The sequence below is a fragment of the Notolepis coatsorum genome (assembly GCF_963971535.1).
Source record: "Notolepis coatsorum genome assembly, chromosome: 15".
NCBI lineage: Eukaryota > Metazoa > Chordata > Actinopteri > Aulopiformes > Paralepididae > Notolepis > Notolepis coatsorum.
Window position 1 is genome coordinate 53,570,265 of NC_140179.1, and position 26,494 is coordinate 53,596,758.

Here is a 26,494-nt window from a genome sequence, read left to right on the forward strand (position 1 = left end):
CCGTTCCTCCCAGGCAGCGTGTCGAAGTGTCCTTGAGCAAGACACTTAACCCCTAACTGCTCCCGATGAGCAGGGCGGCACCTTGCATGGTTGCCTCTGCCGTCGGTGTGAATGTGTGAGTGAATGGGTAAAATGTGAGACATAAGTTGTAAAGCGCTTTGGATAAAAGCGCTATATAAATACACCATTTACCATTTAGTAATATGTCATAATATGATATTACTAAATGGTAAATGGTGTATTTATATAGCGCTTTTAAGGTCATCTCACATGAGTATCAAAGTGTGGATATGTACCTTTCCTGTCCTTGCTGATATGTTATTGAGAGGGTAAAGGTTTCTAGGCCCAGTACGGGCTGTAATGTTGAGCATCTGAAAGCTACTGAACTCCATAAACACACAAACCACTGTTACAAACAACTTTTCCTTTTTCTTCTGCATCCATTAGTTTGACACATTTTTATTTTTGTTTCTCCTCATTACTATTTTCACGATTGTTTTTACGTTTTATTATTCGACCGTTTCTGCACTAAAATGCCTGCGAAGTTTCTTAACTAACGGCGCACTTTATGTCTTTTTTGAATCACGTTATTGTTACGATTGTTGTCGAATTTGGAGAAAGTGGGCGTGTGTTTGAAGGGGGAGGGTAGGGGCGGGGGGGGGCAGACTTGATCCTGGACTATCATCAGGCACTAATACTATATGATTTACAAAGCAGTAAAGAATGACAATACGAAGAGGAAACCGTGTTTTTAAAAAAGGTGAAAATGTATAGACTTTATAGCACAAGTTGTATCTGCTGTACATAAAGGCTCCGAAATCCCTCTCAGTACAACCTCCAGAATCGTTGTTTCAGACAATGCCTCTAGTCGCTCTTGATCAACAGCTCCCAAGTTTTCCACCTCTGGAAAGTCTCCACTAACGCCTCTACACGTCAACAACAACGCTGCTGTCCAACCTGCAGGGGGCGCTGCGCTCATCACATGAGTAACAGCACACAGATCTACAGTCTTGTGTTTGGAGGTTAGCATGGAGGACGAGCGCACACGAGTCCATGAATTTAGAAACATGAAGGACGTTACGTGTATGCCGCTTGTTCGTAGTCCAGATTCTGGGCAATTGTGGCAAATAAGAGAATAGAGATTATCTAAGAGGTGGTCACTTGGGTCGTAGGTCATTTGACGAGCGCCTGCCTCTTTAACCTTTCACAGTTTCAATCAGCTACCAGAGAGGTGCCAAAACAGATCTTTACAGAAATGGAGGTATGACTTGTAATATACTTAATTTTGGAGAGAAAAAGGACTTTAGAGTTGAAGATGTTTGGGGTATTTGGTTTGGACCTTTCGATGTATATTAAGTTTGCTGTAAATATAGTCCCAATGCATGTAATATGATTTCAATGAGCTCAAACAGAAACAACATATAGCAGTGTCCCGATTCTGGTTGTGTGATATACTGTTTGGATGTGGGATTAAGATACCGGGAGACCGTAGGTCCCTGAACATCCCGTCATTATCCTTCAGCCTTCGTCAGACAAAAAGCAAAACTCTTGAAAAAAGGTTATTTTTTTCATTTTCTTTATTTTCTTTTATCGTATTTGCTTGCTGAGCAGAGTTCTCTTGTCTGTAAATGTGAGCTTTCAGATCGCTGTGATAAAAAAAAGTTTAATTAAAAACAATAAAAAATAATGTGTTTTTATCTCACGATAACTGATTGTAATCTTGTACAGTCAAGAACTATGTATTGAAAAATAACATATTTATAAATGGCTACCAACAAAATCACGCCCTGCATGTCGGTGATTTATTGTTACCATAATTTTTTCCAAAAGCAAAGAGGCCTAGAAGTGTGGTTAACGCTAATGGCGCGCATACCTAGCTAACTGCCTAAGAAACTGAAGGCACTGAAAGAGGATTTCACCCATTTAATGAACACACTAGACTAGACAAATATCAAGATGTATCCATCAGTGGACCAATTGCATGCTTTAGCAGAGGACAATGACCCTTCAGTCGACTCCTTCAGACATTAAGCACCCCCCAAAGCCCAAAGAAAAAAGAAAAAAAAATTATTTATATATATATATATTTGCATTCAGGGGGGTAGTCGACTATTAGTCTACTATCGGCCAATTTCGGCCAATTAAAGTCGACTATCCAAATCCTTAGTCAGGGACAGCCCTAATGCATAGTAGTCCCAGTGGAAATCGAATCCTTAAAGGTGCTATAGATGACATTCAGCCACTAGATGTCGCACTAGGGCACCAGCATTTATCCAATCAGGTGATCCACATGGGGAAATGGTAAGTAGAGAGAGGATACATGTCTGCAACATGTAAACAACATTCATTATTTTGTACATTCATTCATAATGAAGTATAATATTTAGACTAGGTCCTCAAAATTTGTGGAAGTGAATGAGGAGCCTGACACCTGGGAGGACTGGTGGTGTTGACGGCAGACGACAGTGGTTGCTAGTTTACTTGTAGATGACTTTACATAGAGGTAAGACTGCTGAAACTTGACAAGTTATACTAAAGTGAAATATCCCTTTAAGTAGGTAATACTATTTGCACACAGATTCACCTTCAACATGTGGCTGCATACTAAAGCCGGTGGACCTGAATTACATATACTGAGTCATATTTTCTATTGGAAATCTGTTAACAGAACTCGCTTTAGGGCGTCAATAATGTGGTCAAGAGGCATGGTTTCTATCTTGTGCCTGAACTGGCGTGGCTTCTTTTATTCACACATAAGCAGTAGTTGTACAACACTCTACTCTCTTTGAGAGTCATTGGAGGAGAGAATGATAGGGGCGGGCACCACCTCTTTTATAGTCGCCCTACGGTAGAATACCTGAGTGGTTACGCCCAGAGCGCCCTCCAGTGGGGACATATATATGCACCAAGGCAATCACTGAGGGAGACAATTGTCTACACAGGTAAACAGTTACTAGTGTAAACAGTCATATGCACAGTTGGACAGTTACTAACAATCCCATACAGAGTCTCTTATCTCAACAAAATCAATAAAGATTGTCCAAAAAAGAGGCAAAATGCTGGTGGCAAATACACCTCAATAGACCTGTTCGCTGTCCACGTCAGACTGTGTGCGCGCACATCAAGGGGGCAAAAGGAACAACAGGGCAGACTACAATATATTTGCATTTGTTAGCCATGCTAGCTATCTAAACAATCAATCCATGCCAAAGCTAGATAATAAAAGGTGAAAGACTCACACTCACAGCCATGCTGATTTGGCAAAATTACATCCAGCCGTTTTAGTTTGAAACAACTTTTGGTCAGGGGAGTGTCATGGTTTCTCCATGGAGCCCTGTCATACTTTTTTAGCGCAGGTAGGGGGCAACTTAGTCACGTGACTCAGTTGATATTGCTGATTGGCTCTAACACGGTATGTTTGTAATGTATACAGCGAACAGGTCTATAGGGAGGTGTAGTCTGATGTCACTTTAGTTTCCCGTGCGGTCCACCCGTATAGGGATTTATCATTGGGAAAATGTATTATCGGCTATTCCAATAATTCTGCCTCATGAACATTGGCAAGCTTTCCATTTTTGCACAAAATGAGTTCCCTTCTATCACTAACATTATTGTTTAAAGCATTTTTGGTTGAAAGTTAGTTATAAGGTTTTTTAATTTGTCAATAACTACACTTCAGTACTACGTTCAGTGCTGTCGCCTAATACACGCCAGTCAGCAGCACCAGAGTGAAGTGTAGTTCCTCAGTGAATGAAAACATAAACGTTATTTTGCTACCTTTACGATTAATTGAGAATTTTTTCATGTTGAGCTATAGATTGTGGATGAATACACAGAAAGGTACACCATGCCAATGTTCATGCTTTATTTGTTTTAAACGAGACGATTTAGAAATGTGTCCATTGGAAATACATTGCAATTTCAAGAGGGGTGGACCGCGCGGGAAACGGCAATGACTAACCACTACACTCTGGATGTGCTTTCATATATTCACATCAGTTTTACCAGAGGGTGGCACTATATCCCTAGTATTGCAACGGTCTTTATTTTTGGGCAAATATGATATTCAATAAATTACATTCATATAAATTTTAAAGTAAAATACCGAGCCATCTTCAGGTTTAAGGCCCACATGCTCACGCAGAAATACAACAATCAACAATAAAAGATTATAAATGTAATGTAAGATGATCTTCTTAAGACTTTTACATCCCACCACACTTTGTTCATTCTATCAATATCCCATCCATCCATTCAGTAATAGTGTAAGTGTAACAGTAAGACACAATGATGTAGAAAGAACATAATGTGAAACAAATGTAGAGGGAACACCTTTCCGCTCCTTTAGAAGTAGCAGTAGCTCTGCGAAAACACCTCATCTTCACTGTGAAGTTCTCCTGATGGGCCTCTACACAGCACTACCTGAATTTAGCCATATAAGATACCAGACCAAGGTCCAGTACTATCTGAAAATAATACATAGCGTTCGTTTTAACCTCCTTGGGAGTGTCGAGACAACACAATGATGTCAGAAGGTGCAGATCATTTTTAAGTTAATTCAGTATTTCTAATTATTTTCTGTGATAGACCGATCGACAGTCCCTCGACAACTTGTCTGACTCTACCTGAATTATCCTGATGCGCGTAAACCCAGACCATCTGGTATTCCAAGCAGGTTAAAACAAAATGAAATGCTATTCGGCCAGGTCTTTAATAAGGTGTAGTCCCTGTATAGGATACATCTTCAGTCCTTCTTGGCCTTCTCCGTCAGGAGGTGCACCAGGCCGGGAACGAACAGCATAACCACCTGAGGCACGATGATGAACTTGACGAAGAACAGGCCATAGAAGAGGGTCTGCGGCTGGATGGGCAGCGGCAGGCGGTTGATGTGGTACAGGCCCATGCTGGAGAGGGCCACGCACAGGGCGCGCGGGGCCCAAGGGAGGGCCCAACCGCCAGGCTTCCAGTACTCTGCGAGCCCCAGGCCGAGGATGGCCCCGCAGTCTCGCGTGAGAGAGGAGAAGGGAGCAGTGTCCAACCGGATCCACTCGGGATGGGCACACCACCTCTTAGCCAAGGCAATAGACCTGTGGAATAGAATAGTGTCAAGACAATAGACCTGTGCCCCCTGGTGGCGCACCACGCAAAGACGCGTGCTGTGTAATCGCATAAAACATTCTGGGTTCAAATCCGGCCCAGGACATGTGTTGCATGTCCTCCCCCATCTCTTCTTCCAAGATTATCTATCGGGGAGATGTCAGTGTGTAAAGTTGGGTTATGCCCAATCAGAATTTGTATCAATAACTAAAGGTGTGCCACAACACAAGGTTCAATTCTAGGTCCCGTCCTCTTCACTATTTATATTAATGCTATTGTGTGTTCGCTCAATGGTTGTCAAGCCCATCTGTATGCAGATGATACTGTTGTGTATTGTATTGCTGACTCTGTACAATTGGCCATTGGGAACTTACAACTTTCCTTTATTACCCTCCAGGAAGCTCTTATTAAACTTAAATTGGTTCTTAATGCTAGTAAAACTAAATGTATGCTGTTTTCTAGAGCCAGAAACATTGAATATGATGGTTTACACATATCTACCGTAAGTGGTTCTAGCATTGAGAGTCACTGAATATAAATATCTTGGTGTGGCTCGATGAGAAATCTACATTTAAATTCCATGTGGACAACCTTGCCTCCAAGTTGCGACAGGAAATTGGTTTCCTATAAAGAAACAGAACCAGCTTTCCTTTTATTAGTAGGAAGAGAGTTGACAAAGCAGTTTTCTTATCAGTCCTTGGACTATGGTGATGTAATTTATAGGCATGCTGCGGCCTCAACTCTTAAATCCTTGGACTCTGTATATCACTCTGCCCTCAGATTCATCACTAATGATAGATATTCATCACTGTGTCCTTTATGAGAAGGTTGGTTGGTCCTCGCTGATGGAGAGGCGCAACAAACACTGGTATTTGTTCATTTTTAAGGCCCTGGTAAGCTACCCCCTTATACTACATCATTATTGGAATGGAATTTTGGTACCTATGGAACCCGTTCTAGTGACTGGCTGGTCCTTAACTCAATGGACGCCACGCAGTTGAGCATCGTTTGTACTTACTACACCAAGCTCTAAGAGATAAGTGGCGGTGTTTGCAGGGCTATAACTATATTCTATATTATAGCTATGGATACAATACTATGGCCCATTTGACATCGACTATCTATCGTTCAATATGTGTTAAAGAAATTAGGGCTGGGCGATATGACGATATTATATAAATATCGGGTACAGTTCATTAACGATACACTTTTTAAACGTATCGTGGATATCGTGATGTTTTGCCCAAGAGGATTGTGTTGCGTCAATCTGGTCCACACGTTAAAACTTTTGAACAACGCCGTCCCCACACACACACTACTGCATCAAAGTTACTACTTAAGATTAACAAAAGCATTCGTTTTGTGGCATTAACGTTATATAGTTACATGTTCAATAACATCAGCGTATGACATAGCAACGAGGACGACATAGATAGATAGCAAGCATTACGCGTTCATATCTCAGCCCGTGAGGTTCTGCGGTCTGTTAATAAAGTTTTCAATCAGACAGATGTATGGAAAGGCTTTTATTATAACATTCGTTGCAGTAAAATCATTATGCCTCGTTTAGTACTCCTGCGGAGCGCTGGTAGCCTACTCCATGGGCCGCGGGGAGCTAATGTTATTAGCCACGGTAGGTTTGTTGTGGTTTTCTGTCCGTGTAGATCAATGGCGGATTTACCGGAAGTTAAAAACTAATAAGCGCTTGCCGATTGGTGCTAAGAACAGCAGGGCGGGTGCAAGCGGTGTGACGTAATTGGCAGACTCGACTGTCAATCAAAATTATTCTGTTTGCCGTCAGAATGAATGAATGAATGAATGAAAACTTTATTAACAGATTGCAGAATGGGTACAATACAGTACAGCTGAATACAACAACAGTGGACTGGAGGATGAAGACCAGAAAAAGACTTTCGGCTTTTTTACATAAGGGTCCTCCATTTTCAATTCATCAAAACATTTAGAGACATACAAATATACATAAAAATGCTAAAATGCTATTGATTGATTGATTGATTGATTGATTGATTTAAAACTTTATTAACATATTGCAGAATGGGTACAGTACAGCTCAATACATACAATTGTTAAGGGGATGCAGACCAGAGAAAGACTTTCGTCTTGTTTACATCAGGGTCCCCCATTTTCAATTCATCATATTTCATATCTAAATCATATAATATCTCATTGCTAAATATATGCAATATATAATCTAATAATCCAATAATCTAAATCTAATATATAATATAAAAATGCTAAATGCATGGGTATTTTATTTTGTCTTTAATGTTAGCTTGCAAACTCAAATACTGTCTTGGTAAGCCTCATAATGAATTGTTTGGGGGAAAAAAGAAAAACATTGTGATGTGTATCGTGTATCGCCGAAAGGTCAGAAAATATTGTGATATCATATTTAGGCCATATCGCCCAGCCCTAAAAGAAATAATTTTTTCATCCATACATTCCCATTTTATACCATGGTGAATATGAGTATAGTTTTAGAGTAATCCTGTCTAATCCCAGAAAACTACACTATGCAGCAATACGTGCATTTCACTAAAAACGTTGCCGTTTCTTGCCTGTACACGCTACTATTTCGAAATCAAATCTATATAATCCATATTATGTTTCATCATGAATGCATGATAGGGTGGGGGGAAGGGTCGTTTTTTGATGCTTCGATCGTCACCAAGTGGCATACCTTGTGGAGTAATGTTACACACATATGTTGTGATCGAGGTGAAGTCATGGTCGGATCACAGCAGGATTGATATCATATAGCCCTTACCTTCACTAGGATGTACCCCAAAAAGAATATTCCAATTATCTGATCACGAGTCCCAGTATTGGTGTCGATCGTGTTGCCAACATAATCCGCCACACATCATGCATCGGGAGCATTTCACGCTTCTCAATTAGATCGGGACAACCACTCCACTTGCCCAATAAAGAAAAGTCCGACCGCGGGGGACCGCGGCGGTGCGGTTGGGCCAACTCAATGGGGCGGTCCAAATCCAGGTGAGCAGGCTTCAGGCGATCCACCGAGATCCGTTCTTCACTCCCCCCCATGTCAATGACAAAGGTCTTATCGCCTGCCTTCACAACCCGGTAAGGACCATCGTAGGGTGGCTGTAGGGGGCCTCGATGGGCGTCGCAGCGGATAAACACATACCCCGCTGCTTGCAGATCAGGCGGGGACACGCACCGTCGGAACGTTGTGGCATGAGGTAGGGATGGGCAAGAAAGACTTGGCCTTGTCCAGCAGAGCATCCCGCTGTTCCAGTGCTGACCAGGAGGCCATAACACAGGGAAGAAAATCCCCTGGGACACGGAGGGGTTGGCCGTATACCAGCTCAGCCGAAGATGAAAGAAGGTCCTCCTTAGGTGCAGTACGGAGTCCCAGCATCACCCAAGGGAGTCTGTCGACCCAGCTGTCGCCCCGGAGATTGGCCTTAAGAGCAACTTTCATCGACCGGTGAAAGCGTTCACACAGGCCGTTGGCCTGTGGATGATAGGCCGTAGTGGGGTGGAGGGAGACACCCAACTGCTGGGTAATGGAAGTCCATAACGCGGAAGTGAATTGGGCCCCTCGGTCAGAGGAAAGATCAGAGGGAACACCGAACCGGGCGACCCAGGTACTGATGAATGCGCGGGCCACGTCAGCTGTAGTAGTCGCAGTGAGTGGGACAGCCTCCGGCCAACGGGTGGCCCTGTCTACCATCGTCAGAAGGTGAGTGTACGCCCTGGAGGGAGGAAGGGGTCCCACCAGATCCACGTTGATGTGGTAAAAACGCCTCTCAGGGACATTGAACCGCTCCAACGGGGCCTTAACATGCCGATGGACCTTCACGCGTTGGCATGCCATGCAGGTCTTGACCCAACCCCCAATGTCAACCTTCATCCTGGGCCAGACGAATTTCGCTGCCATAAGGCGCTGTGATGGTTTTCTGCCCGGGTGCGAGAGGCCATGGACAGCCTCGAAAACTTGTCGTCTCCATGCATGTGGAACCACTGGCCGTGGCTGCGCCATAGATATATCACATAGGAGCGTCGTGCCATCATCAATGAAGGGGAGGTCCGCCAACCGGAGGCCAGTAACCGCCGTCCTGCATGCCTGGATGTCTGGGTCTGAAACCTGATCCGCAGCCATACGGGCGTAATCAATGCCCAGGTGGACAGTACCGATGGCGCCACGAGAGAGGCAGTCAGCCACGGGGTTGTCCTTCCCAGCCACATGCCGGATGTTAGTGGTGAACTCAGAGATGGAAGCCAGATGGCGTTGTTGCCTGGCAGACCACGGTTCTGACACCTTCGCCATAGCAAAAATCAATGGTTTGTGGTCTACAAAAACAGTGAAAGGGCGAGCCTCCAGCAGGAAACGGAAATGTCTGACTGCCAAGTACAGGGCGAGGAGCTCACGGTCAAAGGTGCTGTACTTCTGTTCGCTGGAACGGAGTTGTCGGCTGAAAAACGCCAGGGGTTGCCAAATGCCATTGACCAACTGTTCGTAAACGGCTCCAACAGCATAATCCGAGGCATCAGTTGTCAATGCCACGGGAGCCTCAGGTACGGGGTGCGTCAGCATGGTTGCGCTCGCAAGGGCCTCCTTGGTATCCGAGAACGCCTTTGACATGTCGTCGGACCAGGCAATGGCATGTCTTGCCCTTGAGAGCCCCATACAGGGGGCGCATTAGGTGGGCAGCCTGAGGGATGAACCGATGGTAGAAATTCACCATCCCCAGGAACTCCTGCAAGGCCCTAACAGTGGTAGGGCGTGGGAGCTGCAGCACCGCTTCCACCTTTACTGGCAATGGGACCGCCCCAGCAGTAGTGATGTGGTGGCCAAGGAAGTCCATGGCAGGCAGTCCAAACTGACACTTTGCTGGGTTGATGATTAATCCATGCTCTCTGAGGCGACTGAAGAGGAGACGGAGGTGTATTAGGTGTTCTGCCTTGGATGTGCTGGCTACTAGGATATCGTCTAGGTAGATGAACACGAAAGACAGGTTGCGCAGCATGGCGTCCATTAACCTCTGAAAGGTCTGAGCAGCATTTCTTAGGCCAAAAGGCATCCTCAGAAATTCAAAGAGTCCAAATGGGGTTATAACTGCCGTCTTGGGGATGTCCTGAGGGCTAACCGGCACCTGGTGGTATCCTCTCACCAGATCCACCTTCGAAAAAACAGACGCGCCAGCTAGGTGAGCTGAAAAATCTTGTATGTGTGGAACCGGGTAACGATCAGATGTAGTGGCGTCATTAAGGCGCCGGTAGTCGCCACATGGACGCCAGCCGCCGTTAGCCTTTGGAACGAGATGGAGAGGCGAGGCCCAAGGACTGTCGGAACGACGAATGATGCCCAGTGCCTCCATGGAGGAAAACTCATTCTTAGCGATGGTGAGCTTGTGTGGGTCGAGACGACGAGCCCTAGCATGTACTGGTGGGCCTTCCGTGGAGATGTAATGCACGACTCCATGCTTAGTGGCAGCGGACGAGGAAGGTGGGTGTTGTGATGTCCGAGAACTCCAACAGGAGGCGGGAGAAATCATCAGCGGGCGAGACGGCGCTGGACAGTGTCATTGTGGCTGTGTCACTGCGCTCACATGCCAAGGAGCCGAATGTCTCAGCATTGACGAGCCGGCAATTCCCCATGTCTACCAAGAGACTGTTGGCACAGAGAAAGTCAGCGCCTAGGAGGGGAGTGGACACCTTGGCCAACACGAAGTCCCAGGTGAAACGCTGGTCAGCAAAACATAATGCCACGTTGCGTTTGCCAAATGTAGGGATCGCACTGCCATTGGCAGCTTCAAGGGCGGGGCCCCGTCTCGCTGAGTGGAAGTCCTGAGTGGACGCCGGCAGCACGCTCACCTGGGCACCCGTGTCACATAAAAAACGGCGGCCGGAGAGTGAGTCGGTGACGTACAGCAAGCCTGCAGGATGGCCAACACTCACGGCTGCTAATGAGTGGCAGCCAGTGCGTTTCCCGACCCACTGTAGCTACATGGTGGCAGACACTTCTTAGCTTTGTTCCCAAACTTTGCGTGGTAAAAACACAACCCCGACGGCCTCACCCAGCGGGGCATAGCCGCGGCAGAGATAGAGATTGGTTGGAACCCCTGCTCATCAATGGTGTAGGCCGATGCTGCCAAACACCTCTTCCCAGCTGAGAAAAATACATCCGCTTCTCTAGCTAGCTGACGAAAGTCAGTTTTGATGGAATTAGCCATAGGTAAACGAACATAGTCTGGCAGCTGTTGCAGGAAAAGTTCTTTAAATAGAAAACATGGCCCATGGTCACCCAGCAGAGCTAACATGTGGTCCATCAGTTCAGAGGGTTTTGAGTCACCCAGTCCAGGTAGAGAGAGAAGCTGGCGAGCACGGTCAGATTCAGACAGACCGAAAGCCTCTTTAAGGTGTGTTTTTATAGTAAGATATTTGTCATGTGTAGGTGGGTTTTCCAGCAAACTCACCACTCTCGCTGCCGTTGAGTTCGTAAGGGCTGCTACTACATAGTAGTACTTGGTGGCATCCGCGGTAATATCCCTGAGAGCGAATTGGGCTTTGGCTTGCGCAAACCAAGCGTTGGCACTCTGCTCCCAAAACTCGGGCAGCTTGAGTGAAACTGCGATCTGCGTTCTGTTGTTCAGTTGACATGTTCGATATAATCTACGAAATACGTCCAAGAGAAAATCAGGGTCACCAATGTAGGAATGCAGTAATGATAGCGTAGACGGAGTTGTGTTCCGATGCAAAAACACTATTTTATTACGCACTCTCTACTGTCGCACAAACAACACTTCCATTCATCTTTCACTCGTCTCTCTTTAACTACGTCATCCCCCGCTAAGGGTCACGGGAGATGTAGTAAACACCACAATAGGCTAGAATGCCGTGAACAAGATTTAAACAAGTTAAAACATCGTAAGACAAACAGAGTAAAACAAAACAGCCACAGCAGGCAGGCAGGCAGGCAGATACAGGTGCTAGTTTAGAAGCAGTCGCAAGTGTCAGTATACATGTCCGTGATAGTATCCTTGAAAGCTGATTTGGAGATTAAATTGTCCAGTTTTAAACTTTTTTTAAATTGTCAAACAGTCTGTGGGCATGGCAGACTGAAATACTGATTGAGCAATTACTGAGTGTGTTTGGGGGATTTTCAGCCGGATGAGATTTGTAGAACGGGTGTTGTAGAGTAGACGGCAGGTGCACATTTCAACAAACTACACAGGTAGGGGGATAACAGACCAAGGAGAGTTTTATAGATGAACATAAACCAGTGTATTTCACAGTGAGGTTAAGGTAAGGGTTACTGTAGGTGTGACATCTCTAGTGAGGTTAAGGGTTAGGTGTGACATCTCTAGTGAGGTTAAGGGTTAGGTGTGACATCTCTAGTGAGGTTAAGGTAAGGGTTAGGTGTGACATCTCTAGTGAGGTTAAGGGTTAGGTGTGACATCTCTAGTGAGGTTAAGGGTTAGGTGTGACATCTCTAGTGAGGTTAAGGGTTAGGTGTGACATCTCTAGTGAGGTTAAGGGTTAGGTGTGACATCTCTAGTGAGGTTAAGGGTTAGGTGTGACATCTCTAGTGAGGTTAAGGGTTAGGTGTGACATCTCTAGTGAGGTTAAGGGTTAGGTGTGACATCTCTAGTGAGGTTAAGGGTTAGGTGTGACATCTCTAGTGAGGTTAAGGGTTAGGTGTGACATCTCTAGTGAGGTTAAGGGTTAGGTGTGACATCTCTAGTGAGGTTAAGGGTTAGGTGTGACATCTCCAGTGAGGTTAAGGTAAGGGTTAGGTGTGACATCTCCAGTGAGGTTAAGGTAAGGGTTAGGTTTTACAGTATAAACAAACATGCAGGGAGGAATTAAATAGTATCTCCAGCTTCTAGCTTTTCATTTATGATGGTAATAATTTGCAGTTGATTGGACCGAGTACAGCCATGTAGTCAGAATTTGCACTTGACAACAAGTCAAGTCAAGTGTTCCTTTATTGATCCCCTCGGGGGAAATGCAGGTGTCATAGAAGCATGGGGGAGGGGGAGGGGAGGTACAGACAGGAAAAAAGATAATAGAAATAATAATAATAATAATAATAATAATAATAATAATAATAATAATAATAATAATAATAATAATAATAATAATAATAATAATAGAATAGAACATAATACATAATAAACACTGTAGATAGATCAGATTAGGAGCGAACTCCAAACACTAGTATGTGTGTATGTGTGTCCGCGCACACACGCGTGCATGTGTGCGCGTGCATGTGTGTATGTGTGTGCATGTGTGTGTGCTCACCAGGAGAGGTTAATCCCCATCTGTTCCAGTCCAACATGCAGCAGCAGGGCACTGAGCAGCAGACCAACGCAGGAACACACATAGAACAGCAGGGGGCGCCCTTCTGGGACTCTGCTGCTCAGAACTATCCCCAGAATGAACCCTGGTGGAAGGTCAACATGATTCATTCATTCATGCAGTTACTTAAGTACCATACATATTACAACTATGTGATAGCATACATTTTTTGCATGGGTGGCCCCCACCAAATGACTCACATTATGCTTAATTACTTACTTAAGTAATTATTTAGTTTTGGGTAATTTATTTTAAGAACCTGGAGCAAATAGAGGTATTGCACTGCTTTTATGCTGTCTATTTCATGCTCATTTTAAGTCTATTTTACTGAATTGTATGTCTGCACTTAATGCATTGCTTCTATTCTATGTCAGTTGTATGCTCATGTTATGCCTATGTCTATTTTATGTCCATTATATGTCTATTTTACTTTTGGCTGCAATACCTGTATGAAAGGTGCTATACAAATAAAGTGTATTATTATTATTATATGACATTTTAAATAATGACAAGTAAATTTTTTGACAGGCCAAAAACATTTCTTAATATTGACCTGCTAGTAGCGCTGGATAATTTGAAGGTATGGTATGGATTTATACTGTTAAAATAAATATATACATACTGTATGTTATTAAGTTAATCAAAATAAATCCATTGCAGCAGTATTAAAGAAGACATTTTGAGTGAAATAGTACCATAACAATTGTATTACAAGATAAAGACATACAAAAAAAGATGAAATGTTAAATACCATTATACTGCAAGAAACTATGAAAGTGTGATATAATATTTTGGCCATATTGCCCAGCTACACCTGATAGTTAAATAATACAATTGTATACACCCTGAACCATGATTGGCAAACTAAGAGTACAAATTATTACCAGACAATTGGTTAAAAAAAAAGTCAACTGTCTGAAACCACATAGAATCCCCAACTTGTTTTCCCATTCAATTCCAAACCGTTGCCACAACCTTTCCATAACTAATGTACCAAATTAACCAAGACTGTATTTCTGTAATTAATTAACAGCTTTACTGTGGAGGTAGGGATCTCTCTCACCTATTTAATTTTCACCTAACAACTTGTCTAATTTGTATTTAAGAAATATATATAATAATTACATGAATGATAAATGCATGAACATGATTTACAATTTCCAGGACTTTTCCCAAATGTTTATGTATAATTTTCCAAAACAATTTCCAGGCCTGGAAAAAATGTATGTTCAAAGGGATTTCAGTGGGAAACTCTGAAATTATCCCACCCTGAAGTGATCCCTGATCCCACCCTGAAGTGATCCCACCCTGAAGTGATCCCACATGAAGTGATCCCACCCTGAAGTGATCCCTGATCCCACCCTGAAGTGATCCCACCCTGAAGTGATCCCACCCTGAAATGATCCCAGATCCCCCCTGAAGTGATCCCACCCTGAAGTGATCCCACCCTGAAGTGATCCCACCCTGAAATGATCCCAGATCCCCCCTGAAGTGATCCCACATGAAGTGATCCCACCCTGAAATGATCCCAGATCCCCCATTAAGTGATCCCACCCTGAAGTGATCCCACCCTGAAGTGATCCCACCCTGAAGTGATCCCACCCTGAAGTGATCCCTGATCCCCCCTGAAGTGATCATACCCTGAAGTGACCCCCCTGACCTGTGATGGAGCCCGAAATGACCTGGTGGGGGAAGTGAGCGAGGATGAAGATCCGCGAGAGTCCCACGGCCACCAACACGGCCACGTAGAGCAGATACGGAGCCGCCGACAGCAGCACGCTGGGGAAACAAGAGAAACGAGGCACTTAATAACACAGTGTGGCATGCCAAGGCCTAGAACAGAACCCTGACCTTTTGACTTGATACTGAGGTGAGACCCCGACAGGAACAAACTGTGTGATAACATTTCACATTTGACTGATGGTGTTTACCGTTTGACAGGGTGCAAAATAACACATCATTATTAAAGGTGCTAAAGATAACATTCAGCCACTAGATGTCGCACTAGAGCACCAGCATGGCATTTATCCAATCAGGTGCATTCCACGTGGGGAAATGGGAAGTAGGGAGGGGATACATGCAACAATTAATGGTGTGAGTGGTATTTTCATATCAGAGGTGGGGTATTTTCATATCAGAGGTGGAGTATTTTTTTATCTACTTTTTCTCCCATTTTCAATTTTTCTCCCATCCCAATTTCGTATCATCCAATTCTACCCTCCCCTGTCTCGAACGCTGTTTGGCCATGCCTCCCACAAGCCGGCTGTAATGTGGATGAAGCCATACATTGCACGAGTCCCCTCCGGTACTTGAGGTAGCAGCCGTCGCATCTTTTCACCTGCACAGCGCGATATTTCAGCGTCGGGGGTCTGCGCTTTGGAGGGACGCCGCCCCTGTCGCTTCCTGATTCTACTGCGCAGGCGCACCAACCGACCTGTAGGAGTCGCTGTCCACAACGTCCAATCCCCACCCATCAGTTTCCCACCCCCTAATACTGCCAAATGTATTAGTATGAACGACCAGCAAAGCTGAATGCAATGCGGAGAGCTGGGCTCGAACCCAGCATCTCCTGCATTGGTGGTGAGCGCCTTGCCCACTGCACCACCTAGCCGCCTAGAGGTGGAGTATTTTCATGGTATTTTCATATCAGAGGTGGTGTAACTGCCTCTATGTTCAAGTTTAAGTTTAAGTACGATGTCATAGTAGAACCGGCTAGAACAGGCTAGAACATTAGCTCTGCCACAACATTTTGGAACATTCGTGTCATAGCTGAACATTAGAGAACCGCTCACATCCCTATATAAGTGGACGTTTCGGCCACAACCAGTCCTTTCGGGTAGAAGAAGCAAGAAGAAGAATCTGCTACAGTCCATAATTTCCTCTAGTATTGCATGCAGCCAATAAGGTACGTTTGGGGTCGTAAATGTTGCTATGTGTAGGCCCATGCCATGTAGCTCAGGTGCCACTCCGAGACAAGTAGAGATAATATGGATGTATGTTGTTATGGTTTGATCTGGGATTTATTGTATTTCATGTATGTGTTCACAGTTCTCACGGTTCGGATTAAAATCGGTTCGGTTCGGATTGAAATAAATCCGAACCGTGAGAACTGTGAACACATACATGAAATACAATTAATCACAGCAGGTACGATAGGTAATGTTGCATTCGTTTATGGGCGGAGGTGGGAAGTTGGAAGTGGGAATCTCCCAACGTACGTGCATTCGAGCTACAAAGTTACCCACCGTTTTATTCGATTTTTCCAAGTCGGAATTTCCAACCTCCAAGTTATAATCGAATGCAGCACAAGGATTTAATTTTGTCCCACTGTCCCAATAAGCTTTCTGTTTTATTTTGTTTTGTGGCTCTTCATGGATGTTATGACTAAGAGGAAAATTGGGTATAGTATTTATTTATTTATTTAAATTGTTTTAATAATCATACCTGTTCTGGTACTTGTGTGGTTTTTTTCTACCTGTTCTAACACTTTATGTTTGTCCTTTCTTTATAAAGAATGAAACATTTCACTTAGTGAGCTGTTTTTTTGTGAGGCATGTGCTCATATAATACAAAAAAAATAAAAATTACACCATTCTGATCTTCATATTATTGGCCATAAGATGAAACTGCTACACTGATTGTAGATCCCCCCCTCCCTAACGGCAGACCTGTATTATCCCAAAGGACCGACCTGTGAGAGCGGGAATACAGGAAGGAACCCAGGGAGGAGGCCATGACCCACCACACTGCCGCCGTCACCATCGCATGCCCTGAAGGACTGCCTGAGAGATCAAGTCAAGTCAAGTCAAGTTTATTAGTATGTCCCAAACTGGGCAATTCATGTTAAAGCAGATAAATAGGAGCTCCAAAAAATAAAATAAAACAGCAAACATACATAAACAAGAAGAACACAGACACCTCTCTGTATTACTATTGAATGATGTTTTTGAGTTTGCAGTAAATCCACAGCTAAAGAGATTGGTTTTATCGGGTATCACAGTAGCCAAAAAGCTGATCGCATCACGCTGGTTTCAACCGGAAAAAATGTGCCGGAAAGTTTGGTTTCTTACATATCTCGATGTGATTTATCAAGAAATATCTACAGCAAGAATTCTGGGTCTCAATGAATCCAAAAAGTCAATGTGGTTAGAAGTGGTGGAGAGAATAAAAGCTAGCTTATAATGGTAGTGTCTGGTTAGGAGCGAGGGATAGTGGAGGTACTATCCAAGGAGGGGTCCGGGAGGGGGGGGGGGTTCGAGCTGGAGCATATGTGTGTAGGTTTTTAGATAACAGGTATTAGGGGTATATCCCATATAAGACAATTAACTAAAATGTGATTTCATTGGATGTGCACTGACAACTAATGCTTGTATATCTTTTCGTGTGTTGTCATGTTTGTTTATATGTTTGTTTAAAAAATAATAAAAAAAATAAAATACAAGAAGAACACAGACAGACAGTACATGGTCGCAGGATCAGATGATGACAACAGCCAAACAAGCAACCACAACCATCCCCCCACCCACCCACCTCAAAGCCATCCTCTCCTGCCTCCTCCATTGATGGCACGAATGGAGGTAGGTATGAATGAGAATTTGTATCTATTGTTTTTCTATTGATTCTATTCTATTGATCAAGGACAATGAACATGAAGGACTGCCTGAGAGATCAAGGACAATGAACATGAAGGACTGCCTGAGAGATCAAAGACAATGAACATGAAGGACTGCCTGAGAGATCAAGGACAATGAACATGAAGGACTGCCTGAGAGATCAAGGACAATGAACATGAAGGACTGCCTGAGAGATCAAGGACAATGAACATGAAGGACTGCCTGAGAGATCAAGGACAATGAACATGAAGGACTGCCTGAGAGATCAAGGACAATGAACATGAAGGACTGCCTGAGAGATCAAGGACAATGAACATGAAGGACTGCCTGAGAGATCAAGGACAATGAACATGAAGGACTGCCTGAGAGATCAAGGACAATGAACATGAACTTGTATGGAAAGACAATGTTACACCACATCAGCAGTGGTTCTCAACATACAATGTTCCTTTATTAATACCCTTGGGGGAATTCAGGTGTTATAGCAGCACTGGGGGGGGGGGGGGGGGGGGGGGGGGTACAGGTACAGGTCGGAATAATCTATTTTATATAGATAATAAAAATATCATAATACAGGTAAAGAACAATATGAACCATATGAATAAAATAAATAAATAAAAGTGAGGGTCTGGTCAGTCCCTGGTCAAGCCCTTAAGACTATATTATTCAGCCATTAGATTTATCACAGGTGATAGTTATACAGCACCATTGGGTCCTGTGTAATAGGGTTGGATGGGCCTCCCTAGCAGAGAGGCGAGAGCTGCATTGGCATCCGTTTCTATATAAAAGCCATAATTTATCTCACTTCTCTGCTGGAGTGGACATCTGGACCCTGTGGTACACGTTCCAATGACTGGCTCTCACACTCAAAAGTTTGTACTGAACTTGGGATGTCTGCTTTCAGCTTCTGTGTTCTCCTGACATGTGGAACATCATACAACAAACTCTAAAACTCAATACTTTGGTCAGTTTAATCACCAAGCATTCCACCATAATCTGTAGTTGTTTTAATTGATTGTACAAACGCTATTATGATTGCACTTATTGTATTGTTTATTGTATATGTATTGTATTTATCATGTATGTATTGTGTTTGTCTGCTCAACATCATTGAAAATTATAGCTTGCCCTCAATTAATTTCAAAGTTGAAATAAAGATTGAATGAATGAAAATCATGTCTCCTGTACTGTTTGGTAGGGGGGGGGGGGGGGTTCCCAGAGCCAGAAACCCAGAGAAGTAAGACTCATACGTGTGATGTCATCAGGTATGAAGTCTGGAGCTCCTCCACTGACAATGAATGGTAGACTACACATTATTTTGTATACCCAAATGAGCCATAATCTATAGTCGTGTTCTCAGTTCTGAAACAGAAAATGCACCTACTGTATACTCATTATCCTGTGTGCTCTCAGTGTTATCCTATATATGGAGCACTTTCAGACTTAGTAGCTGATGGTGACATCAGAAGTTATACATTGAGTTATAGCACTCTAGTTTTGGTATAAGGGAGAGACTGTCTCAGACAATAGGAATAACATGTGAATGAATGAATGAATGAATGAATGAATGAATATGAATGAAAACTTTATTTAACAGATTGCAGAATGGGTACAATACAGTACGGCTCAATACACACAATTGTTAAGGGGATGCAGACCAGAGAAAGACATTTGTCTTGTTTACATCAGGGTCCCCCATTTTCAATTCATAGTGACATTTATGACATACACAACATACATGACATTTATGGCATAGGGACATGACATACAGGTATTTAGTACTGTTACATTTGTGACATATATGATATGCAAATATACAGTACTGTTACCCATAGATCCTGACAGAGTATATACATATGATGGGGAGGGGACTGTACATTAGGAGGGGGTGGGTGGGTGGGTGGGAGAGAAATATACATATGGTGGGGAGAGAATATATACGGGGAGGAGACTGTACATTAGGAGGGGGTGGGTGGGTGGGTGGAGAGAAATATACATATGGTGGGGAGAGAATATATACGGGGAGGAGACTGTACATTAGGAGGGGGTGGGTGGGTGGGAGAGAAATATACATACGGTGGGGAGAGATACATGCGGTGGGGAGGAGACTGTCTATTAGGAGGGGGTGGGGGTGGGGGGGTTTGGACATTTACGGTGGCCAGTTTCTAATTGCAGCCTCCCGTAGTGTGGGTAGGGATTCACATTCCTTTACAGCTTTGGGTAGGGCGTTCCACATTGATGTGGCATAATTGCTAAACGTGTTTAGTCCCTTGTTTGAGCCGAATCTGGGTTTAACATGATTTGTTGAGCTTCCTCTGGTGTTGTGGTCGTGGTATTCACTGACCTTTGGGAAGTATTTTGACATGTACATGTGTACCTTGGTCGTGTAGTGTATCTTGTAGACCAGGCCCATTTCAAGTTGCTGTACTCTGTTGTCTACTCTAAGCCATCCTAGGTTGTCAAAGTGGGCAGGGGTGAGGTGGGTTCTAGGGGTAAGGTCAAGTAGAAGCCTGACCAGTTTGTTTTGTGATGTTTGTAATCTTGTTTTAGCGCCTTTGAGGTGCTTTGGTACCATGAGGTGCAAGCATAGTAGTAGTACCCTTGAATGGTACCTCATGGTACCAAAGCACCTCAAAGGCGCTAAAAACTAAATTACAAACATCTCAAAACAAACTGTTCAGACTAGTACTGCTTGACCTTACCCCTAGAACCCACCTCACCCCTGCCCACTTTGACAACCTAGGATGGCTTAGAGTAGACGACAGAGTACAGCAACTTGCAATGGGCCTGGTCTACAAGATACACTACACGACCAAGGTACACATGTACATGTCAAAATACTTCCCAAAGGTCAGTGAATACCACGATCACAACACCAGAGGGAGCTCCACAAATCATGTTAAACCCAGATTCGGCTCAAACAAGGGACTAAACACCTTTCGCAATTATGCCACATCAATGTGGAACGCCCACTTTCAAAACCACTCTCAAGGGACACCTACGGGAGACTGCAATTCGAAACTGGCCCCTGTAAATGTCCTAACCCAACCCCCTCCAATGTACAGTAATTTACCTAGTATGGTTGTCAATATTCCAATGTACAATTTTGCTTGTTTGTACAGTGCCCCCCCCCCCCCCCCCCCCCCCCCCCCCCCCAATGTACAGTTTTGCTTGTTTATACAGTGTCGTCCCCCCCCCCCCCCCAACCACCTCCAATGTAAATTACCCAGTATGGTTGTCAATATCCCAATGTACCCAACCCCCCCCCCCCACACAACCCCACCCAACCTCCTCCAATGTACAGTTTCTACATCAAATGTATATACTCCCTTTTCTTGACTCTTTTTGTATCACAAACAGTACTGTATTTGCAAATCTGGTATGTCATAAATGTATAGATGTAGCAGTACTGTCTATCTGTATGTCATGTATGTCATATATGTCCTGATTAATTGAAGATGGGGGACCCTGATGTAAACAAGACAAAAGTCTTTCTCTGGTCTGCATCCCCTTAACAATTGTGTGTATTGAGCTGTACTGTATTGTACCCATTCTGAAATCTGTTAATAAAGTTTTCAATCAATCAATAAATCAATCAATGAGTGCTCCTGCCAGAGTATTTTTTGATTGATTGAATTGATTGATTGATTGAAAAGTTTATTAACAGATTGCAGAATGGGTACAGTACAGTTCAATACATACAATTGTTAAGAGGATGCAGACCTGAGAAAGACTTTCGTCTTGTTTCCATCAGGGTCCCCCATTTTCAATTCATCATATGACACACACGACATACAGATAGACAGTACTGCTACATCTATACATTTATGACATACCAGATTTTCAAATACAGTACTGTTTGTGATACTAAAAAAATCCAGAAAAAGAGTGTATATACATTTGACATAGAAACTGTGCATTGGAGGAGGTTGGGTAGGTGGGGTGGGGCTGTACATTGGAGGTGGGGGGGGGGGGGGGGGTTGGGTAGGGGGACACACACTGTACATTGGAATACTGACATACATTTGACATAGAAACTGTACATTGGAGGAGGTTGGGTAGGTGGGGTGGGGTTGGGTGGGGCTGTGCATTGGAGGTGGGGGGGGGTTGGGTACATTGGAATACTGACAAGACAAAGCCATGCTTGGTCTTTATTGTACAACTGGGTGACCTTTGGGAAGTATTTTGACATGTACATGGGTACCTTGGTCGTGTAGTGTATCTTGTAGACCAGGCCCATTGCAAGTTGCTGTACTCTGTTGTCTACTCTAAGCCATCCTAGGTTGGCAAAGTGTGCAGGGGTGAGGTGGGTTCTAGGAGTCAGGTCAAGCAGTAGTCTGACTAGTTTGTTTTGAGATGTTTGTAATTTGGTTTTTAGTGCCTTTGAGGTGCTTTGGTACCATGAGGTGCAAGCATAGTCGTAGTACCCTTGAATGAGTGCTCCTGCCAGAGTCTTCAGGGTATTCTTGTTTACCAGAGAGGAGATCCGGTACAAGAATCGAGTTCGTTGGTTGACTTTTTTTATTACATTGGATGCCATTTTGTCACAGGAAAGATTAGCCTCTAGGATGGAACCCAGGTAGGTAATTTCATCTTTCCTTGTGACAATATTGTCACCCACTGTAACTGAGAAGCCGTCGGTCTTGCTGAGTTTGTTATTTGAACCGAAGAGAATGGACTCTGTTTTGCCCATGTGTAATGATAGTTTGTTGTCGGCGAGCCATATGCAGATTTTGCCTAGTTCTGAGCTGAGGGTTTTTTCAACATGTAACTTGTTCTTGTCAGAGACCAGCAGGGCTGAGTCGTCCGCAAACAGGAACAAGTTGCAGTCACAAGCTGACGACATGTCATTTGCATAAATTAGGAACAGTAGTGGTCCTAGTATGCTTCCTTGTGGAACACCACAGTTCACTGTGAGGGGGGGGGGGGGATAGGGTACCGTTTACCTCCACCATCTGTTCTCTCCCCTCCAGGTAGGATTGTATCCAGCTCACTGATAAACTATCAAACCAATTGCTTTTAGCTTGTCAATCAGAATGGTGTGATTGACAGTGTCGAAGGCCTTTTGTAGGTCTAGCATGACCATGCCGCAGTATTTGCCCGCGTCCACCTCTTGCTTGATGTGGTCGTTCAAATAGAGAAGGCATGTGTCAGTGGAGTGGGATGTTCTGAAGCCAGATTGGAATTCGTAGATTAGATTTTTACCCGCGAGGTACTTTTCGACCTGTTCGTATACTATTTTTTCCATGACTTTCGAGATGGATGTAAGGATAGAAACAGGGCGGTAGTTGCCTGGGTCTAATTTGCTGCCCTTTTTGTGCAGGGGTGTTACTCTCGCTATTTTGAAGTCCTTGGGGACGTGTCCCTGTTTTATGGAGAGGTTTATTATGTGTGTGATGACTGGGGTGATGGCGGCTGCTGAGTCTCTGAGGAATTTGGAGGGGATGTTGTCATGGCCAGTGGCCTTGTTCGGTTGGAGGGCGCTCAGTTTATTGAGTACCTCATCTGTAGTTACCATTTCCAGTTTGAAATCGTCTTTGTGGACGCCTAGGTTCTTGTAGTATGCTACTATGTGTTCTACCCCATACTGCCCTGAGTGGGAGGGTAGTTTGTTTACCAGTGTTGTGGCTATGTTTGTGAAGAAAGTGTTTAAGTAATTGGCTACATCCAGTTTGTCTGTGATGAGCGTGTTGTCCGTCTTTATGTTTATGTTTGAGAACCTGGTTTTAAGTTTTTTACTGCAGCCTAGTTGATTATTGAGTAATTTCCAAAGTTCACATGGTTTATTTTTGTTTTCCTCAGTTTTGTCATTGATGAATTTTTTTTTGCAGTTTTTATCATGGAGTTTATGTCATTTCTTAGTCTGTTTCTTTCTAGTTTGAGTTCAGTCACGTGGGCTTGGAGTTCACTGCTCGTGCTTTTGGTAAGCTTTGACTGACTTTTACGAAACTCAGAGCATTTTTTGTCTCCGGCTTTCATAGCGGTCAGTATTTCAGTGTGCATCCACAGCTCAGCGCGATTTTTTACCCTGGTGGTTCTTAGGGGGGCCATGTTGTTTAGTATTGTTGAGAATTTGGTTTTGAAGCCAAGCCAGGTTTCTTCAACCAGTGTACCATTGAGTTCATCTGACCAGTCCAGGCTCTCCAGTTCAAGGTTAAAGGCCTCGCTAGAGTAGGTTTTGAGGTCTCTAGATGTGACTGTTTTGTGACAGCCAGCCTTTTGCTTTAGCTTCTTGCGGGTACAGAATATCATATAATGATCACTTAACCTGCATGCTATAACCCCTTTATTGGAGATCATGGACTTGTCGGAGGTCAGGATGAGGTCAATGGTAGTCTGAGTTGATTCACATACCCTTGTGGGTTGGTTGATTAGCTGGCTGAGGCCGTGCAGATCACAAAGCCTACTGAAGGCCTTGAAGACGGGGGCTGCTTTACGTAGCATGTCCGTGTTCCAGTCCCCAATAAGGATTTTTTTCTACGCCCTCCACCCCAGTTAAACACCCATCAAGTGAGTCATAGAAGCCACTGTGTTCTGGCGGTCTATAGATTGTGCCTATTAGTACTGATTTTGCCCTTTCAAATAAGATTTCAATCCATACAGTTTCAATCTCGTCACGGTTGCTGAATTTGGTATCTTTGTGTATATACACACAGACACCACCTCCATACTGGTTTCTATCCCTCCTGACGATTGAATAGTCCTCGATTTCTATCTCTGGATCCTGAACAGATGAATCAAGTTTTGTTTCTTCAGGGTATACTTGTTTACCAGAGAGGAGATCCGGTACAATAATCTAGTTCGTTGGTTGACTTTTTTATTACCTTGGATGCCATTTTGTCACAGGAAAGATTTGCCTCTAGGATGGAACCTAGGTATAATTTCATCTTTCCTTGCATGACAATATTGTCACCCACTGTAACTGAGAAGCCGTAGGTCTTGCTGAGTTTGTTATTTGCGTTCTGATAATGGGTGTAGTTCCCCTTTAAAGATCAATGAGCTAAATAGAAATAAATGCGTTAGAAGACATTGTTATTTTGTAGTGTGATATTTAATATGTTCCATTTGAAAACGTCTCACCTGGGCCTGTTTCACAAGTGGAGGCAAATTGAGTGACTTTGGGTGCATTGTTTTCAAATAAACGCGATTCCCGTATCCACCAGAATGGTCTCTCGCCAAAGAGCATCCTGGAAAAAAAGAAAAAAGAATGTACAACATAAGAGAATAAATGTAAGTTTACTTTTCACTGACATCAGTTTTCAATGTCCTCTGATATAAAGGTTCCACCGAGGGCTTGTAAACAGAGACGGACCGTCGCTTTCTTATCCCGGAAGTTGTAGCTACTAAGAGTAGAATTCCTATTATTACTTCAAAGTTGCACATTTCAACGTCAGTTGAAAACAATAACAATAACGAGATTTTCATTTAACATTTTGGCTGTAGACAGATATTGTTGCTGCTTAACGGTTTGAACGATATTATTGGTAGAGAGACTATTGACTAACCTGGTGTAACGTTACACCACCATCATCATCATCATCATTCGATTATAATGTATCGTCATCATACAGCACATGCACAACAAGTACAATACAACCGAACTAAATGTGGCATCTAACCAGAGTGCAGTAACAGTAGTGCAATAGTCATATACAATGTACATGTGATTAGACTGGATATAAAAGATAAAGTACTATTAGGGCTATATAATGAGTACAGTCGGATGTGGATACAAGAATATAGGGTATACAGCACTATTGTACATTATATCATACATGTACGTGAGTTAGATGAGTTATATGGGTAGACTAGTTAAGATTATATGATTCGTATTGATTACAGTGTAAGGTAGAAATTGAGTATAGGCAATAGAGTTCAATGTTACACCATCATTGCATGCACTAATCTCTTACCATTTGAAAACCAGATTTAGCCATTCTGAGATAGCAGCCACCCAGAGAACTGCCACTCCAGTCCGTCTGCTGATGAAATATGTCAAAGGAAAGATGAGCAAGAAGGCTGCTTTAGGATCCCCCATGTGAGTGACTATTAGCCACAGTTGTTCTTGACTCTTCGTTTTCTGCTGAAGACTTTCGGCCATCCATATCCCCTGGGTATATATTGCATCCATTGTCTTGAAAGGTAACGACCTAATAATACTAAATAGATAGAACAAGTCAGAAGAGGAAGTAAAACGGGTGGTTGTGTCAGACTATAGTACAGAGGAGGGATCTCTGACTGCAGCTCAATGAAGTAGGGTATATCTGCAGAGCCGCAAGCCCAACGTCTGGGCGGGGCTTCGGGTCCTGTACTTGGTTTGAGGCGGATCTTCGGGTCCTGTACTCGGTTTTACTGTGCGTGGGCGGGGCGTCGGGGCCTGTACCTTGTTTTGTTGGGCGGGGCTTCATAGTGCCTATTGGCCATTGGCTGAC

The 26,494-nt window shown here is 43.7% G+C and overlaps 1 protein-coding gene across 1 annotated transcript; it reads right to left on the reverse strand.

Annotated features, from left to right (window-relative positions):
- Window positions 1–2,727: 2,727 nt before the first annotated feature.
- Window positions 2,728–26,281, reverse strand: g6pc3 (glucose-6-phosphatase catalytic subunit 3). Its single transcript, XM_084330624.1, has 6 exons — window positions 25,976–26,281; window positions 25,143–25,249; window positions 17,141–17,231; window positions 15,110–15,228; window positions 13,393–13,534; window positions 2,728–5,087 (listed from the first exon to the last, which is right to left on the reverse strand). The coding sequence occupies exons 1-6, from the start codon at window positions 26,191–26,193 to the stop codon at window positions 4,745–4,747; spliced, it is 1,020 nt and encodes a 339-aa protein (XP_084186750.1). The 5' UTR covers window positions 26,194–26,281; the 3' UTR covers window positions 2,728–4,744.
- Between the last annotated feature and the right edge of the window lie 213 nt (window positions 26,282–26,494).